This window comes from Tripterygium wilfordii, chromosome 4, assembly GCF_013401445.1.
Source record: "Tripterygium wilfordii isolate XIE 37 chromosome 4, ASM1340144v1, whole genome shotgun sequence".
Classification (NCBI taxonomy): domain Eukaryota; kingdom Viridiplantae; phylum Streptophyta; class Magnoliopsida; order Celastrales; family Celastraceae; genus Tripterygium; species Tripterygium wilfordii.
In genome coordinates this window covers 3,218,620-3,235,724 of record NC_052235.1, presented here as the reverse complement: position 1 = coordinate 3,235,724, position 17,105 = coordinate 3,218,620, and the positions used below count along the sequence as shown (strand labels likewise).

Here is a 17,105-nt window from a genome sequence, read left to right as displayed (position 1 = left end):
AAAAAGAAACGGCAAAAGAGTACTTTTCATCCCTCAACTATTGGTCGGGTTTCATTTTCGTCCTTTAGCTTTTTTTTTTGCCCTTTTTCGTCCCCCAACTATGGAAAAGTACCATATTTATCCCTCGAATAAATCCAGCCATTGAAAAATCCTACTTGGCATCATATTGTTCGTCAGATCAGGTTTTTCCCAACCTCAATCTCACTTAAAAGGACAAAAATGATATTTTTCAATAGTTGAGGGACGCATATGAGAGAAAAAAAAGTTTAAAGATAAAAATGAAACTCGTCCCATAGTTGAGGGACGAAAAATATCTTTTTGCCAAAAAGAAACCAAAACCCACAAAAGTTACAAGTCCCAAACTTGTCACATGCACAAGTTAATACTTAATAGGACAAAGTCAAAGTCAAATAATTACCTTGGCTTTATCATATCGCAGATCTTCACCTTGAACATGACATAGTTTGATCATAAAAGGTCTGTTCCATCCATACATTGTTCATCTATCTAGTTCAGTTGAAGTCCTTTCTTCCATTGCTGCACAAGAATGTGAGTTGAATGAAGACAACCAGAACAGGGGACCCTAAATCATTATCAAGCATGAAATATGACAAATTTCCAACTGATAGTATGTCTTGGATAATCGATTGCACTGTGCAAGACCCAAAAGTAACATCAAGATGGCATTGTGCAAGACCAAAGCAACATCAAGTATCTGATCCTGTGACGAGGTCATTCAAAACTCCAATGAGTAGTAGCCAGACTATCCCTTGAGTCAAGGAGAAAGTATAATAAGCTTGTGGAAGGCAACTTATAAAGCCCAACAAGTTGGAACAAAAATAAAAATCATAAAGAAAGGAATGAAAATTATCATGTTAAATTTAAAATATAAGCTTGATTCCTCGCATTAATCTTGCAGCAGAGATGGATTAACACAAGCGTGTGAGAGTTAAATTCAGAAAACAAGAATTGGAGATGATTAAAAATAAAAACCATTACCAACTATGAAACTAAAATCCCAAGTCCATATTTGACACTGCAACACGAATCATCACAGCCATAGTCGAATACCATTCTCTTTTCTCGGACCTTCAAACCGTAACACCCCGTATGACTAGGACTATTAACCCACTTGAGTTTGGGTCGATCAGATAGAAACCCAGCACAAGAAGAAAACTCTGCGTATATGAGAAAGAAAGCCCAAAGCAAGCCCCATGAAAAACACGGCGCCGATTCGACAACATCTCTCGGACTGGGCTTGTCGAAGGTTTGAGCTGCTAAAGTCATCGACGAATCAAACATAGCAAGTAATATGAATGTCAACAAGGAAGGAAACATCCGCGGACACCCCTCGAAGAGAAGTCATGGGACAAGAAGATATCATCATCATCATTCATCGACTTCTGAATAAGGAACCAAACATGGGATCAAGAATAATGTGGAGAATTTTCCAAATCCCACCCAAAAGAGATGGGATTGGACCGGCCCTAGGATCTTTGGTGGGCCGGGCCTCATGCTTCGATATTTTCTGCCGGCCCGCGACATTAAAGTACTGGCTGGCCCGGCAGGTTAAGCACTGTCCTCTAATTTGGGGGGCCGGGCCAGCCCATATCTCGACAAACAAGCAGACACCCTTCCCGGTGAGAATCGAACCAGATAGATAATCACGAAGTGCAGATCACATTGGTCCCACACAGAATATGACATTATCTTGATCACTTTTTCCTAAGATACCTTTTAGATAATCACAATCTACTCAATTAGTTTTCAATAAATCATTCAGATGTACGGTCTATATTTATTTGATTATTTCTACCTTATTAAATCAATCCACACAAACAAACAACCCTTGTTTTGTTGATGAATTTAAGACATTAAATGCTCATCAACTGGATTAATATTAATGTATTGATAACTGAAAGAAAGAATCATCACTTTCTGTTCCAGTCTCTCTGTGTCTTTGTTATCTATTATTAATGGAGTTTTAGAGCTCCTTTGATGGTAAACTAAACCCATCAATATTCCGTTTCAGAAATCTGGACCCAGAAATCTCCTGTAAAGTTTGAACTCAATGATTAAAACAGCCATCTTGACCTTGCTAGCCATAGCCACTTCTTTCTCCTTCTTCCTCTTTCCTCTCCCTCCAAAATCTTTCTATCACTCTCTATTTATCTCCTCTTCCTTATCTGACAACGCCTCGATATCACACCATCTCTACACCCTCACTCGCAGGCCTCATGTTGCCGGAACTCAAGCCAACGCAGAAGCTGCCAACTATGTCCTTTCCACTCTCAATTCCTACAATATCCCATCCCATATCGCCTCCTATCAAGTACTCCTAACTTACCCAATTTCGCGTTCTTTAACATTGAAACCGAATCGCGCAGACCCACCTGTCCATTTTGAGCTTCGGCAGGAGATTTATGATGGTGACCCGTATGCGGATGTTGCCGGTGAAGTCTTGCCCACTTTCCACGCTTATGCAAAATCAGGTACTGTGAGTGGTCTTGTGGTGTATGCGAACTATGGACGCGTGGAGGATTTCGATACATTGAAAGAGATGGGGGTGAACGTGTCTGGGTGTATTGTATTGGCGAGGTACGGACAGATTTTTAGAGGGTCGATTGTGCAGAATGCGATGAAAGCAGGTGCTGTAGGGGCAGTGTTGTATACAGATAGGAAGGATTACGGTGGTGGAGGAGGGGATGCGAAGTGGTTTCCAGATGGCAAGTGGATGCCACCGAGTGGGGTTCAAGTGGGTTCGTTGTATAATGGGTCTGGAGATCCGACTACACCAGGATGGGCAAGTACTGAAGGGTGTGAGAGGATATCAGAGGAGGAGGTAGAGATTATTGGGGATGTTCCGCTGATACCTTCATTGCCCATATCAGCAGCTGATGGTGAGAAGATCATGGAGTCAATTGGTGGACCAGTGGCAGAGGAGGACTGGCAGGGAAGCAAAGGCTCCCCTGTTTACAGGGTTGGACCGGGACCAGGTGTTCTAAATCTTAGTTACACTGTAAGCGTGAAGTTGATCAATGCTTAGAATTTTGGTTTATATAATGTTGAAAGTTCATATATCTAGCTTGATTGAACAAGTTGTTAATTCTATCGCATGACTTGGGTTTGTAGGGTAATCAAACAATAGCTACAATTCAGAATGTTATTGGGGTCATTGAAGGGAAAGAAGAGCCTGATCGGTAAGTTCTGAAATTTATGAAAATGTAAAACAAGTCTTGAATACTATATGTTTGGAAAACTTGCATTAGATGACCATGTAATATCTGCACACTCAATAAGGCTTATTATCTTACTTGATCAGTCACTGTTGCAACTATTTCTAGATTTGTCATTCTTGGTAACCATCGGGATGCATGGACCTTTGGAGCTGTTGATCCCAACAGTGGAACTGCTGCACTCTTAGAGGTAGTTATGGTTCAGATATATTGTTTCATTAAGTGCCTTTCAAATTATCAGAAAAGGAATTAGTAAAATTGAAAAACTCATCCAGATTTTAGAAACTGAGCCTTCATTTGATTTTTATCTCCAATTTAGGTTGCTTCTAGACTAAAGAAATTGCAGAAATTTGGCTGGAGACCTCGACGAACAATTGTTTTATGCAACTGGGATGCTGAGGAATATGGCCTAGTTTGTCTCCCTTGCCCCTCTCTATGTGTGTATCTGTCTGTGTGTATGTGTCTGCATTGAGAAGGGAATTTACTATTATTTTCAGATAGGATCAACTGAATGGGTAGAAGAGAACAAGGAAATGTTATCTTCAAGAGCTGTTGCTTACTTGAATGTTGATATTGGGGTAGGTGGAGCAGGATTCCACGCCTCCTCAACTCCACAGCTTGATGAACTACTCAAAAAGGCTACTCAACAGGTACCTCTAAAATGGTAGACATTAGCCGCTGATAGTACCCATGCGTAAGAGGGTTGAACCATTTAATTGGTCCGTTGAAACAAATCATCATCATCTCAGTTTTGTAATGAAAATTTCGAAAATTGAATATGCCACAGAATGCTTCATTTCAAACCATCTCTTGTTTCTGTTTTTCTCTTACTCGTCTTAATCAAATTCAAGCTTGATGAAGGTTAAGGATCCAGATAACTCGTCACAAACCATTTATGAATCATGGCTTGGCTCCAGCAACTCTCCAGTGGTAAGTGTGATGCAAATATTTGGCCCCACTTCATTGTGATGGATAATTTTCGTATATAAAGGAGATATAACTACATTGAATAAAAAGACCTCTGTGCATGTTTCCATATGTTTAACGTACAGTTGGAATGACTTTAATCAAGTTAACCTTGGAAACTTTAAAAATGTTTATTGCTCATTAAACTGTTATCTGTGAAAGAAGATTGGGAGATTAGGAGGTGGAGGATCAGACTATGCAGCTTTTGTGCAACACATCGGTGTTCCTGCATCTGACATGTCTTTTGGGGAAGGTAATCTCTGTTCTTTTTTTTAGTACTTGATAAGACATCTGTGAACATTAGCACACACAAACACAATTATCTAAGCTTACTAAATACATCCAGAATTTTCTTGTGCATGAATGAATTACTTCTAAGATGTTGGCCTAGTTGTGGAGTTGTAGTGATGCAATGTAGAGGTCACAAGTTCAATTCCTGAAAATAGTCTCTCTACATATTATGTGGGGTAGGTCTGCGTTCATCTTGTCTATCCCCGACTCGTCCACTGTGGATGTCTTGTGCACATGAGTTGTTTAACATTAATTAGCCAATCCTTCCTTTACCAAAAAGTGTAAACATGGGATACAATAATACTGAAAGCAAAACAAAACTGTAATCAATTTTATTGATAATTCAAAGCTTTGAAAACAAGCAGCGTAAAAATTCAATGTGCAAACTGTTTCTCGTCTTGTCTTAGTCAATGTAAAAAATTTCTGCCCTGGCAAGAAGGAAATGGAAAGTAATAAACACCTTTCACATGGCCTTTAATATCATAGTAATGTATTTTCCAGGCTCAAAAGGTCTTACCTTCCTGCCCAATGATTCATAGTGAACAATTATGAATATTTTGAAAAATCTTATGTATGATAGTTCCCCTTATTTTTACAGTAAAGAGAGTCGGTTCAAAAAAAAAAATGAAGGCAGAGAAACTAGAGTAAAACTTCAATTATTGTCCTGTGTTCCTCTAATTGTTCATACTGGTTAAATGCTTTTCTCCTTCATACCAAAAGCAACCTCTGGATATCCATGCACTGTACATTTAATAAATGTTGTTTTCTTGAGGTTTATGTTTACTGGTAATGGCTTAAGACTGTAGCGTGAAGGTGTTTCCACTATCATTTTCGCTCAGTGAGCCTAGAATCTAGATGCTACCATGGTGATGTTGGTCAAAATTCTTTATTTTGATTCCATTATCTTTTAAATTTGACATTGAACACTAGCCTTTTATGCATTTTTTTTAAGTTTATGCACTTTACTAATCTGGGAAGCATTAATGCAGGATACCCGGTATACCATTCAATGTACGATGACTTTATTTGGATGAAAAAGTTTGGTGATCCTATGTTTCACAGACATGTTGCAGGTATGATGTGAACTTTGATCTCAGTTAGCATTTATATGAATTTGAATTTTTTCCAAAGAAAAATAGTCTTGCACTGTTTTGCAGCTATCAAGTTTTGAAAGATCGCATTAGATATTAGATACAAATATCAGAGGGTTTAGGCATTTTAGGTATGGCATTTGAACCCAGGCCAGCAGGTATAATAGGATTTTCTATTTTCATTGTCCATTTCCATTATTCAAAAATGAGAAAACATCTAATGATCTCAAGGATCTGAATATGTTGAAGTTCTTTTTTAGATTGAGTCCTAAGCCACATGGTTCCTTCCAACATTCCACTGTTTTGATCTTTACTCTCATTACTGTTGTTATAAATTGATGATTCAAAACTGTCCCTTCTGAAAAATAGTGGCAAGTGTTTGGGGTTTATTAGCACTTCGATTAGCGGATGACAGGATTTTACCTTTCAATTATCTATCCTATGCGCTCGAGCTTCAGGTATGTCAATTTCGAGCAGGAGTTCAATCATTGATACCATATAAATTGCCTTTTATTGCACAAATTAATGCAATGAATTGTATTCATGTATAACAGAAGAGTGCAAAGGACTTGGAAGATCAAGTTTTGGGTAAGGGCATAAGCCTTGCTCCATTGTTCAAGTCTATTGCGGAGCTTGAAGAGGTAGCCGCAAATATAGAAACCCGAAAAAAGGTAAGTACTGAAGTAGGTGCACACCAAAAATCTCGGACACAACATTACTTACACATCAAATGACAGAGCTAATTTTCCAGGAAATAGAAGAAAGCAAAGCATGGACATCAATATTGACAAGAGACCGTATGACGGTGAGAGAGCTCAATGACAGATTGATGATGGCGGAGAGAGCTTTCACAGACCCAGATGGACTCTTTGGCCGGTCGTGGTACAAGCATTTGGTATGTTTGTCCATAATTCTTGACATTTGATTTTCATGACCTTTTTCTGTTACAAGAATGGACAAATTGACCTAATATTTGGCATTCCTCCAGATTTATGCTCCTTCAAAACACGACGATTATGGATCCAAATCCTTCCCTGGAATAGGTGATGCCATTGAAGAGGCAAAGAGTATGGACTCTGTACAGTCATGGAGTTTTGTACAACATGAAATTTGGAGAGTTGCTAGAGTGGTCAGACATGCCTCGCTTGTCCTCAGTGGCAAGCTAACATGAATTTGTGGTGGTTGATCACTCATAAGCAACAGTTACACATCAAATTGAGGTTTGTTTCACAAAGTTCTGTCATTTTGACATGTTTGATTGTATGTATCTCTAGGTTTCATACTGTATCAAAATAAAGAAGACATTGGTCTGCACAAGTAATACATACTCGGGAACAACAGACACGGATCAAAGATTTGATCTTGGGAAACAGATTTGTAGAGAGAACTTGGATCTAATGATCCATGAAGGACCTACAACAAGACACTTTAACAAACAATCCAGTACACTGACCGAATTCATAATATTTCATTCCGAATGAGATAAAATATTTAACAATATTAATGCCTACCTACAGCTACAACAAGTCTACAAGCATATCTCCCGTACAAAATCAACTGGAGTATGTGTAAGTGTTTGTAAATAGAACCAGAGGAGGAAGAGGTTTATCTTTTATCTCTAATCTTTTTCTTTTTTTTTCCTCATGTACAATTTTGAACTGGTTTTGGCACTATATATGTACAATAATTAATTTGCACTCAGACGTTTATTTACTTCCAAACCTTGATTGCCCCATCTCTACAACTTGATATCAAGAGTCTCTGGTTTAACTTGAGAGAGGCCAGAGAGAGGATGGAGTCACGGTGGCACCCAGCAGGGTCAGTAGCAGCAGCTGCAAGAACTGCCTTTCCTGTCAACTTGGTTGCCAGAGGACGTCTCTTCGTCTCCTGTTTGCCAAAAAAAAGATTGCAGTTTCAGTATTACAGTAAGCATTAGTTAGAGAAACTATTAAATATTAATTAAAGCCACCATTCAAGTCTCTAAACCATCCAGGAAAAGAAGACATCAATACGTATAACTACGAGGAATTGAGGGGGTTAGCACAGATGAACCTGAAATATGAAACAAGTAAAATACCTGGACAACTTGCACCCCAAAACTGGATCTTGTTTCGTAGAAATCATCATTTCCAACACCTTTCAAATTCGGCCCACACATGCAGTAACTCCGATCAGGACTGCAACATTGGAAAACCAATCAAGTAAACATCAGAATGCCACAAAATAACAAAACACAAAAAATTGAACTTCAAACCAACCTGCAATGGTCCCACCGACGGATCCTTAAGTCAGTACCCCCAGTTAACAAATCACCCCCAGGTAAGGGAAGCAACGAACGGATGCCAGGAAGACGTGGAGGAAGTTCATTAAGTTCATTAACTCTGTACTTGGGATTCAGATTCTGCCTCAAATCTGCTCTAGAATTATTTGCCTTGGATGGCCAGGATAATGCCCCTGGCATATCAGACAGCCCAGGATCAGCATCATAATTTGCCACCTTCAGGACCTAAAATCAAAAGACGAACCACACAAATAAACAAATATGTATGTCAGAATACATCCAGTATTCTAAAAATACAGATACCCAGGTCTTCTCCGAAAAATTCAGCGTCAATAACACGCTCATTTTATAGAACATGAACAACTAATTCTCCATGCTCTAAAGAATAGATGCACTGCAAGTTTTGTTTTTAAGTCATAGTCAAACAACTAGGTTTCTTTGTCATTAGAGGGAACATTCTCTTCACACGACACTTTCTATCGCTCTTCCAATTCATTATCAAAAAAAGTTTGTTCATGCAGTTAAAGCATTAACTTTAAAGGGTAACCAGATCTACTTAAAAGTTAAAGGAACTGAATAGAGAGATCATTAATCACATGAAGTTAAGATAGATTATCCAATTATTATGACTTGAAGCCTGAAGGTGAAGATGGATAACACTTTTAGTTACTTACAGTGTGGGAGGATCAAACTGAGTCCTCACTTGACTTATTCACTTGCATGAAAATCACATTCAAACATGTTGCTCTAAATCTTCTGCCAATTTTTATCCCTCCTCGTGGCAACTTCACTCTCAAACTCAAGCTAGTGCTCTATTGATAAATTCTTATGTTCACCGTCCCATTTCTTTTGGCTACATGTGAACATTGATTAATAAAGATACTACGTGCTATGTATCATGTGCATCATAATGTATCTGATGTCATTGCAGTTACAGGTAATGAAAAAACAATTGCCACATACCTGATGGCAGCTCCCATTTTCTGCATTCCAAAGTGACACTTCATTACAACCTGCAGCAACATACACAAGAGGTCTTGTAGTAGTAGCAAGAGAGGCATGTGGAGGAGGAGCAAACAGACACATTTTCTCTATGGGGCATACAATAGAATATTGCCATGAGTTCACAGGTACGAGGAACCTCAGATCCCAAAGAGTAAGCACACCCCTAGATGACCCTGAAACAAACCAATTACCACATGGGCCTGCTACCAGAGAAGACACAAAGCCTTCCTCAGGAACTGATTTTAGAGTCCATGCATCTGAATTTGCTCTAACATCCCAAAGATGAATCCCACAGTTTTGGGTGCTGTACATAACCATATGACTAGTGCAATTTTCAGCTGAGTAGTTCAGAAGGCCAAGTATGGCACCTTCCTTGATATCCTTCTTTTTTATATCAGCAATGCCTGAATATTTCTCAACAACATTGCCAACACCTTTGGAGACCCGATCAACAGAAAACAAATGCATCATTCCATCACACGCTCCAACAATGACTTGAGCAGAGTTGGGGAGCATTACAGTGCACAGTCCTCGGCTTCCTTCCAGGTGATATGTCAGCCTTGACCTAAATGAGATGTCTTTCTCCAACTTTCTTGAATCCCACACCTTGACAGTGGAATCATCTGATGCACTCACAAAAAAGCTATGATCATTTGATACTGCAATGGCATTAACTGCAGAACGATGCTCCTGAAGGTGTGCAACCAAAACCCCTCGGGGCCTCCAACTGGAATCTGGTAAAGGCGTTGTTCGTGCAAAAGATGGCAATCCGATAAGATCAGGAGCAGAAGCATCTTCTGCACTAGAACTCCCTTTCGATGAATCAGATAATCCCAACTCTTGAAATTTACTACTAACATTAGATATTTGATCATTTTCCCTGCCTTCTGGTTCATGCACCACTCTATGAAACTGTTTAGAACCACCACTGATGCTGAATGAACCTGAAACAAGCTTAGGCACTGGAACTGAACTAGACAAACTAAATGATTTATTTACAGGATCCATCCAAGGCATGGATGAAGAACCAGTTCCTAAGAAATTGTCAAGTGATGGGGAGTCAGAAGCCATTGAAGGATTTTTCACTTGACGCTGGTCCATGCTAAAGGAGTACAAGGGTATGCCGTCAGAGGACTTATCATACATAAAACTATTCACACCACTAGCTCGTCGAGGCATGAAGCCTGAAAACTGTAATTTTTCTGAGCTTAAGGGATCAAGGATGTCAGCAGTACTAGACCCATTGTATATGATGCTTCCCACAGATCTCAACTTCGCTGCATCATCATCAAATTCAGTTGGCTCAATTGGATGCATGGTTCTACAAGGTTCTTGACCCTCAGAAAAGTATTGTTTGTCAGGCCAACTGTTCGCTGAACTTATATCCTCTACCTCTCTCTTAAGTAAACCCAAAGTGTCCCATTGTTTGGACTCTGCTGATGAACTGTACCATATCTTTCGTTGCCGCCCCAACATGTCTGAGCTCCTGGCATTTTCCAGGACTTGGTAAAACATCTGCCTCGAGACGGGAGGCTTCAAACACACAAGGAGGGCCCTCTCAGAAGCTAGAGATGCCGGTTGTCTGCGAAGAAAAGGACGTATCACTGGTGCAAGGAACACATATGAATCCACTGCACCTAAGTTCTCACTGCTAGCTGCAATAAAACAGACGGCTGACCTTCTCACCCATTGACTAGGATAACATAACAATGGAAAAGCATGTTCTATCATCTCAAGTAGTATCCTCTTCCGCAAGAAACCACTTTTGCACAAAATAGCCAAACAATCCAAAGCATTGACAATTACAGCCTCCGTTGTATCACTTAAAGCTTGCTCAATATAAGGTAGAAGATATTCCTCCACGCTTCGTTGGCCCACAAAGAAACAGACAAACACAATTTGTCCATAGAATACTGCCCTTAGCAGCTCATCTCGATCATTAAGAAATGCTGGAAGGATGGGTAAGAGGAAGTCATTACTCTGCCTCTGGCCAAAGAAGCAACAAAGGTTACCAATGTCCTGAAGGAGGGCTCTCCTAATATTTGGAGTCTGCTTTGGACCCATCACAAGTTCTTGAACGACCTCGGCTAACGATTTTCTCAGTTGCACAAGCTGAGCATCACCATTCACCCTATGCAGCTGCTTGGAAGTCTCACTAGATGATGAAAACGACTTACCTGACAGACTTAATTCATCAAGAACCCCAGCCTCACTCAAGCTTATCGAGTGCATCAGGAATCCATAAGCAGTGAGTGCAAGTTTTGCGATGTTGCTCGCGTAACATATCCTCACACTTTCCTCTGGATCATCTGGCATCATAGAAAGCATAGGAAGAATATACTCAGGAAAAATTTTTGCATCACTAGGCGGAAAATCCCGGATTAAAGGCAGAATGTCACACAATGCTTCCAAGACAGCACAGCGCACTATTGCTGCTGGATCAGAAAGCATTGCAATAACATATGGAAGCACCCGCTGCAGCCGATCTTCATCGTCAATGTATAATGAACAAGACTTCAACAGAAGTATAGCCACTCTCCTTAAATGAGGCAACCTCACATTTCGTATGCAGGAACATAGCAAAGAGGCAATCAGAACCATTCCTTCACATCTCATATTATCTCCAGGTATTGGTAGAAAAGGCATGCCAAAAGTGTCTGATTGGCTATTGTACTCAGACATCAGGGCACTCAAATTATTCATTGTAATCCTTTTCATGAATGGATGGCCATCTTTCCTAAATGCATTGGAGATGCTTTGAAGAAGCTCCCCAGGAGATTGAATGCTACATTGCTTGAGATTTTGGGAAAATGCAGTAGCAGGAGCACCGTCTAGTGTGGGCTTTACATCACAAGAGTGATGGTCTTGTTTTACGTCTCCAAACAGGCTGTTGATATTGGCAAGTTTGGATCTCTCATGAACTAAACCTTGCACACCCTGTGGGTCATTCCTATAGTCAACCTTTTGTTTTGTGATTATCTCTTTTGACACAATGCCCCCCCTGTCATTTGGAGGTATGCTAAGTTCCATACCCGTCTCCTCACCAGACATATTGCTTGTCATTTGCTTTAGTATCTCGTGGAAAACACTCTGGCACATTGCAACCTACAACATAATTCAATAGGCGTATTATATAGTTGTACAGAGAACTTTATTTTTTAAAACACCAAATCACTTACCCTCATATCCGAATAAAGAGGATTCCAGCAGCAGTAAAAATTATGCAGAAATGGCGAGAAGTAGCAGGGAAAAACAATAGCTGCATAATCCTGCAGGTAGCTTTCAGCAGAAAGTCGTGACTCTGGCTCCAACTGAATCATATGAAGTATCATCTTGCGTACTCCAGAATCTGGAATCTGCAGACAGGGAACATGATTTCTCAATTAAACCTAGCGCACGAAAAGCCAGCACAGCCAAAGGAAAATACTTCAGCGGAGAACCACAGAAAATTTTCTTTTAAAGAGAGAGTGGTGAGGAAGATTAACGAGTCAAGTTAAAGGCCAAATGAAAAAAGGACAAGCATTAAAGCATAATTTCCTTCGTGTTAATACATTATCTTCAAGGACGAAGGATGCCAATAAGAAGTTGTAAGCATCGAGCTGAGATTAAAAGGACCTGAAGAGCTTTGTTTAACTGAGTATTCAAACAAAATATCTAAAATAGATGGATGCAAAAGAGTTTGCATTGGAAAGAGAATACAAAAAAAGGAGAGGAATATACCTTTTCAAGAAGTTGACTAGGATCATATTGTCCCCTGCGGTAAGCAAGGAGCTGAGAGAGTTCAAACAGAGGCTGACCCTCAAGAAACAGTTCTGCAATTACACACCTGAAATTTAATAACAATATGATTTCAGATTATATTATAATATACAAAATAATAAATAATATTACATCCAAAACCACTACGAGGGAGAGGGAGAGTGAGAGAGAGAGCTAATTGAATTTGAATGGAGCAGAACTGCAGAATAGGGCTCTCCAAACAGATGTTGTGGTCAAACAGTAGGAAGAGAGAAACCTTATGAGCGTTAGTTTACCACATTAGTTTACATCTTGCTGAACAACTAGTCTTTTATGTTTGGACTTAAAGCTAGTTTTTAGAAGTAAGAGAGTTGGGTACCATACTACCATCAACCTTGAGCTTCAAATACAAGCACTAGTTTACTTCAAAACTTGCAAGATTCAATCCCTATTACCTTCTAAAGCCTATCTTTTCTTCCTACGAGATAAAACCCAGAAATTATAGTCTTTAAAAGCCTAAATCACCCAAAAACACTTGCATTGTAAGGATTTTAAATCTGTCCTGCTTCCAGAAGCCTTAACTCATTTTTTCTGTATGATTCATGCAAGCGCTCGCTCAAGCACGCACACACATAGATATATATTTGATGTGCACTATTAGCATGATATTGTTCATAGAAACAATGACTAGAAAGTTAAAATCTAAAGTAGAAGAAAACATTGAAGAACATGTTTTCTTCATATATATATATATATTATTTATATTTAAAACAATAGGCTCGGATACAAAGATGTTGATAACTAAAGTTGCTTACCCTACAGCAAAGATATCCATAGAAGGCTTTAAAGGAGCATCTTGAGCAACTTGCATATCACCTCCATGCTCATAAAATCTCTGGAAAAAGAGAACAAACTTTTCTGTTACAATTTGTGATAGAATAGTCATATTCAGGAAAAGAAAATAGGTGACTAGCAACTATTTAGGGTGAAAAAAGAAAAGAATGATACATCTCACATGAATTTCTCCCTTTCAACATCAATCAGAACATTCAGTTGTCGACTTCGAAAGAAAAATTACAGGATTTGACCAACAAAAATAGTTAACGACCTAAATTAAGAAAATTAGGCCAAAAATGATTTCTTTATAAGACAAGGAAAAGGTTGCAAATGATTTGCATCATGCAGCTCAGAAATACGATGCTCCGACACCCAAAAAAAAGAGTAAAAATTATCATCCAAGTCAATGATAAAATTGTACCACAACGAAGATGGAAAGTCATTTACGTGATAAGAGGTCAATGAACCCACACTTACTAGTGTACTTTCAAACTAATTTACTAATTGGAAAGAAAACTGATAGAAAGATAAAAGCATGCTAGTGGGAAAGAAGCAAAAGTAGGGATTTCTTTTTTAGATGCAACAAAGGCACTAGGGAAGCTGCAGGTTGAAATACAAGGATCCCCATTATGAAAATACAACAGTCTATTCCCAGTTTCTCTCAACGACTATAACTCCACCACATAATATAGTGATATGAAGACATCAAGCGCAAAAGTTGGATCAACGACAAGCCTCCAACAAATGAAACAAAACTGAAAGCAGCCTCATTAGCATAGACAAAAATTGGCATCCTCAGATCATTTGGGATGATCTCACAAAACTAGATTCATATCTGTATAAGTTCTGGGTTTTGAACTTGTGGTAACCATATAGCTTATCCTATTAACTGTTCATGATTTGCATGTAGCAATAGAAAGTCTAAAAACCGATTTAATTTCAGTTTCTTTTTCACGGGCAACTGGAAGGTGGAAGATTGATGTATAAACACAAAACAATCAACCAAACACGGATTCTGAAACAAACTACAGTACATAAGTTCAGATCATGTTTGGCAAATGCATCACAAATCTCACAACCTATGTCAAAAATCAATTGAATTTGTATAAAAAAAATCAGCTATGACTTGGTAAGAGTGAATGGAAATGTAGAACCAACTTCAGGAGCAAGATAACAGAGCCTCCTTCCAACAGTGTCAAAGAAAAAAGAGAAATCTGAAGGATCATCATAGGGGATGTAGGTGGGTTTGAATGATGCAAAGTCAGCAAGGTACAACCAATTCCAGGAAGTGACCAACACATTCTCGCATTTAATATCACCTGCAAGAGGCAAACTATTAAAAGCTAGAAGGTGCACCAAAACAGAAAAAGAAGGGAAAAACGGGAAGAAGAAAAAAAGTGTCCCCCAACATCTCACCATGACAAATTCCATTCTCGTGGCACTGTTTCACAGCAAGAAGTAGCTGCATGATCACCAGAAAATGCAATGTTGAGTGAATTGTAGTTATTAGAAATTTATATATCATTCCAAGAAAAGAGAGAGACGGAGGGAGACCTGAAAAGCTAACCACTTCTTCTCCACAAGACTGAGAAAAGGTCGAGTGCTCAGTCGATCATGAAGATTGTTGAAGAAGTATTGCCTCACGAGATAAGCTGCTTTATCCGTTTCTAGCCAATACTGCAAAAGGACATCACTGGTTGAGAACATCTAAAAAACAAGCCCTACAGAAAACATGGACTAAATAGTAAGACGAAAGGCCCAATTAGGATTCTTTACATCCACAGTTTGCAATCCCAAAAGCCTCCGACAAATGTAGCTAAACCTACTGCCCTTGTTTATCTAAATTAAGGTGTCCAGCGCCATTATATTTCAATTTCTTCTTCCCAGAGCAATCAGTTGCAAGGTTATATCCTATTCAAAACTCTGAAATCAACAGGGATTCAGTACTCGGAATTGTACGCTCTCCCTCAATGGCAATCTACCAAGCTAACCCCCATAGAAGTGTATAGTTGCTTTATACCATTATTTTGCGGAACAGTTTCTCATCAACCAAAAACAACAGTGAAGACAACAAAGAAAAGCTCGCAAACAAACAATTGGACCTGAAATGGCCAAACGTGAGGGTGGTCAAGGGGAAGAAAGGTGTCCTTGATCTCAGTCAAGCGGCGTTCGTAGTCTTTGAGATCGATGCGCTCACCACGCTTAAAGTAGACTTTCACAAGAACCAGACCCTCGTCGTGCTTACACAGAATCGTCTTGAAGAATCGACCTCGCAAAAGGACCTCCTTCAGCACCAAATTGTACGACGACGGCAGGTCGTGGAGGTAGTACTCCGACGCCGAGACCTGCGTCGTGCGCGCGATCTTGTTGCCCATCTGTAATCTATGTTATCTGTGCCTTCTGTGGCTACTATTTACTCGTCGCATTCTCTGGTAAGAAATTGTGTGCGTTGTGCACGTTATCTCGATAGTTTTCGTCTATGCGAAGCTAAGAAGAAAACAAAGGTGGACACGGCCGCCGGACTGTGTACCGATTGGTGTTACTGGCTTAATGCGAATTCGTAACAGGGTCCCCTGGCTCCGAGTCCGATTAACCGTTTGATTGGGTCACGTCAGCTCCGCGTGACAAATCTGAGCCTCAGAGTTGTAAAGTGGGCCGAGCCGGCCCGCATCGCCTCGACACGGTCAGCTGCTCCAATGGGCCTGGCCGGCCTATCGGTCTTACCTCGTGAAAGCTTTAAGCCTTTAACGATTAGAGTGTGCACGAGTATTTATGGAGCATGCTGACGAACTTGCTGACATACACCTAAATGAGCATGTTGACAAACACAATAAACAAGCTAGCAACACAAGTTAAACGGCAAAATAGTACTTTTCGTCTCTCAATTATATGCGAATTAAAGGGTAAAATGATATTATTTGGGTTAAGCGAAAGGGAGTCAGGATCGGTTTGTTTGCAGAGGTTGAAGAGGAGCTCAGCCTGGGATCGCATCTCATTCGATGAGGACATCAAGTGCGATATCAACTTCACGAAGGGGGTGGAGTCCGGCCCCAAGATGGCAGCGAGTTGCACTTGTTGGAGTTGCTAAGTTGACCCAACAGCGTCCATGTTTAACGAGTTAGGGTTTAGAGGCTATAAATTTCAATGACTAAATGTCTCACAATTTGATACTTTAGGGACATATGGTTCATTTTTTAGATGGTTTGTCATGTTGGCAAACTCCGATTTGCCAGATAGGTGTCACGTCATATTTTTCAAGCGCTAATCTCACTTGAAGGACAAAAGGGGTATCTTTCAATAGTTGAAAAACAAAAAATTGACAAAAAAAAGTCAAATAACGAAAATGAAATATCGTGTGTAGTTTACGAACGAAAAATATATTTTTGCCCAAGTTTAACTTATGGTTAGGAGTCAAGTCATGTGAACACATTTTTTGAACTTGTTTGTGAAATTTTATATAATTATGTTCACAAACATTTATACAACTATACAAGCTTCTTTAATAACTATTAGTATATATAGATAATTACACTTCTTAATCATTATCAACGTGTTTTTTTTGAGTAGGATATCCCATAAAATATTGAATGTATGGACACGTTAAGCTAAAGAGGTTATTATTCCGTATGAGATTATCGAAACAAGACATATCCAAAAGGA

At 39.4% G+C, this 17,105-nt stretch overlaps 2 protein-coding genes across 5 annotated transcripts; one reads left to right on the top strand and one right to left on the bottom strand.

Moving 5' to 3' along the window:
* The first annotated feature begins 1,848 nt into the window (after positions 1-1,848).
* Positions 1,849-6,907, top strand: LOC119997129 (probable glutamate carboxypeptidase LAMP1). Of its 4 annotated transcripts, none has more exons than XM_038843944.1 (12): positions 1,857-3,019; positions 3,133-3,200; positions 3,345-3,426; positions 3,556-3,648; positions 3,734-3,886; positions 4,098-4,166; positions 4,365-4,455; positions 5,483-5,566; positions 5,954-6,042; positions 6,139-6,255; positions 6,336-6,479; positions 6,573-6,907. In XM_038843944.1, exons 1-12 carry the CDS (start codon positions 2,072-2,074, stop codon positions 6,753-6,755), a joined length of 2,121 nt encoding a protein of 706 aa, XP_038699872.1. In that variant the 5' UTR covers positions 1,857-2,071; the 3' UTR covers positions 6,756-6,907. The 4 variants fall into 4 exon arrangements, with proteins under 4 accessions (XP_038699875.1, XP_038699872.1, XP_038699874.1 ...); XM_038843946.1 differs by having other exon boundaries at positions 1,858-3,019; positions 3,556-3,673; positions 3,819-3,886; XM_038843945.1 differs by having other exon boundaries at positions 1,859-3,019; positions 4,368-4,455.
* Positions 6,908-7,062: 155 nt separating this feature from the next.
* Positions 7,063-16,060, bottom strand: LOC119997128 (serine/threonine-protein kinase VPS15-like). Its single transcript, XM_038843943.1, has 11 exons — positions 15,548-16,060; positions 15,000-15,122; positions 14,862-14,907; positions 14,604-14,764; positions 13,424-13,503; positions 12,591-12,696; positions 12,050-12,226; positions 8,829-11,975; positions 7,843-8,090; positions 7,662-7,761; positions 7,063-7,471 (listed from the first exon to the last, which is right to left on the bottom strand). Exons 1-11 carry the CDS (start codon positions 15,818-15,820, stop codon positions 7,295-7,297), a joined length of 4,638 nt encoding a protein of 1,545 aa, XP_038699871.1. The 5' UTR covers positions 15,821-16,060; the 3' UTR covers positions 7,063-7,294.
* Between the last annotated feature and the right edge of the window lie 1,045 nt (positions 16,061-17,105).

Bases quoted from the DNA above. Each gene is read 5' to 3' on its own strand.
- LOC119997128 (XM_038843943.1), bottom strand. From the start codon at position 15,820: ATGGGCAACAAGATCGCGCGCACGACGCAGGTCTCGGCGTCGGAGTAC. The intron at 15,123-15,547 runs GTCCAATTGTTT...GTCCTTTTGCAG, and splicing joins CTCACGTTTGGCCATTTCAG to TATTGGCTAGAAACGGATAA. The intron at 14,765-14,861 runs GTGAGATGTTGG...TGCCTCTTGCAG, and splicing joins CGAGAATGGAATTTGTCATG to GTGATATTAAATGCGAGAAT.
- LOC119997129 (XM_038843944.1), top strand. From the start codon at position 2,072: ATGATTAAAACAGCCATCTTGACCTTGCTAGCCATAGCCACTTCTTTC. The intron at 3,020-3,132 runs GTAAGCGTGAAG...TTGGGTTTGTAG, and splicing joins TTCTAAATCTTAGTTACACT to GGTAATCAAACAATAGCTAC. The intron at 3,427-3,555 runs GTAGTTATGGTT...TCTCCAATTTAG, and splicing joins GAACTGCTGCACTCTTAGAG to GTTGCTTCTAGACTAAAGAA.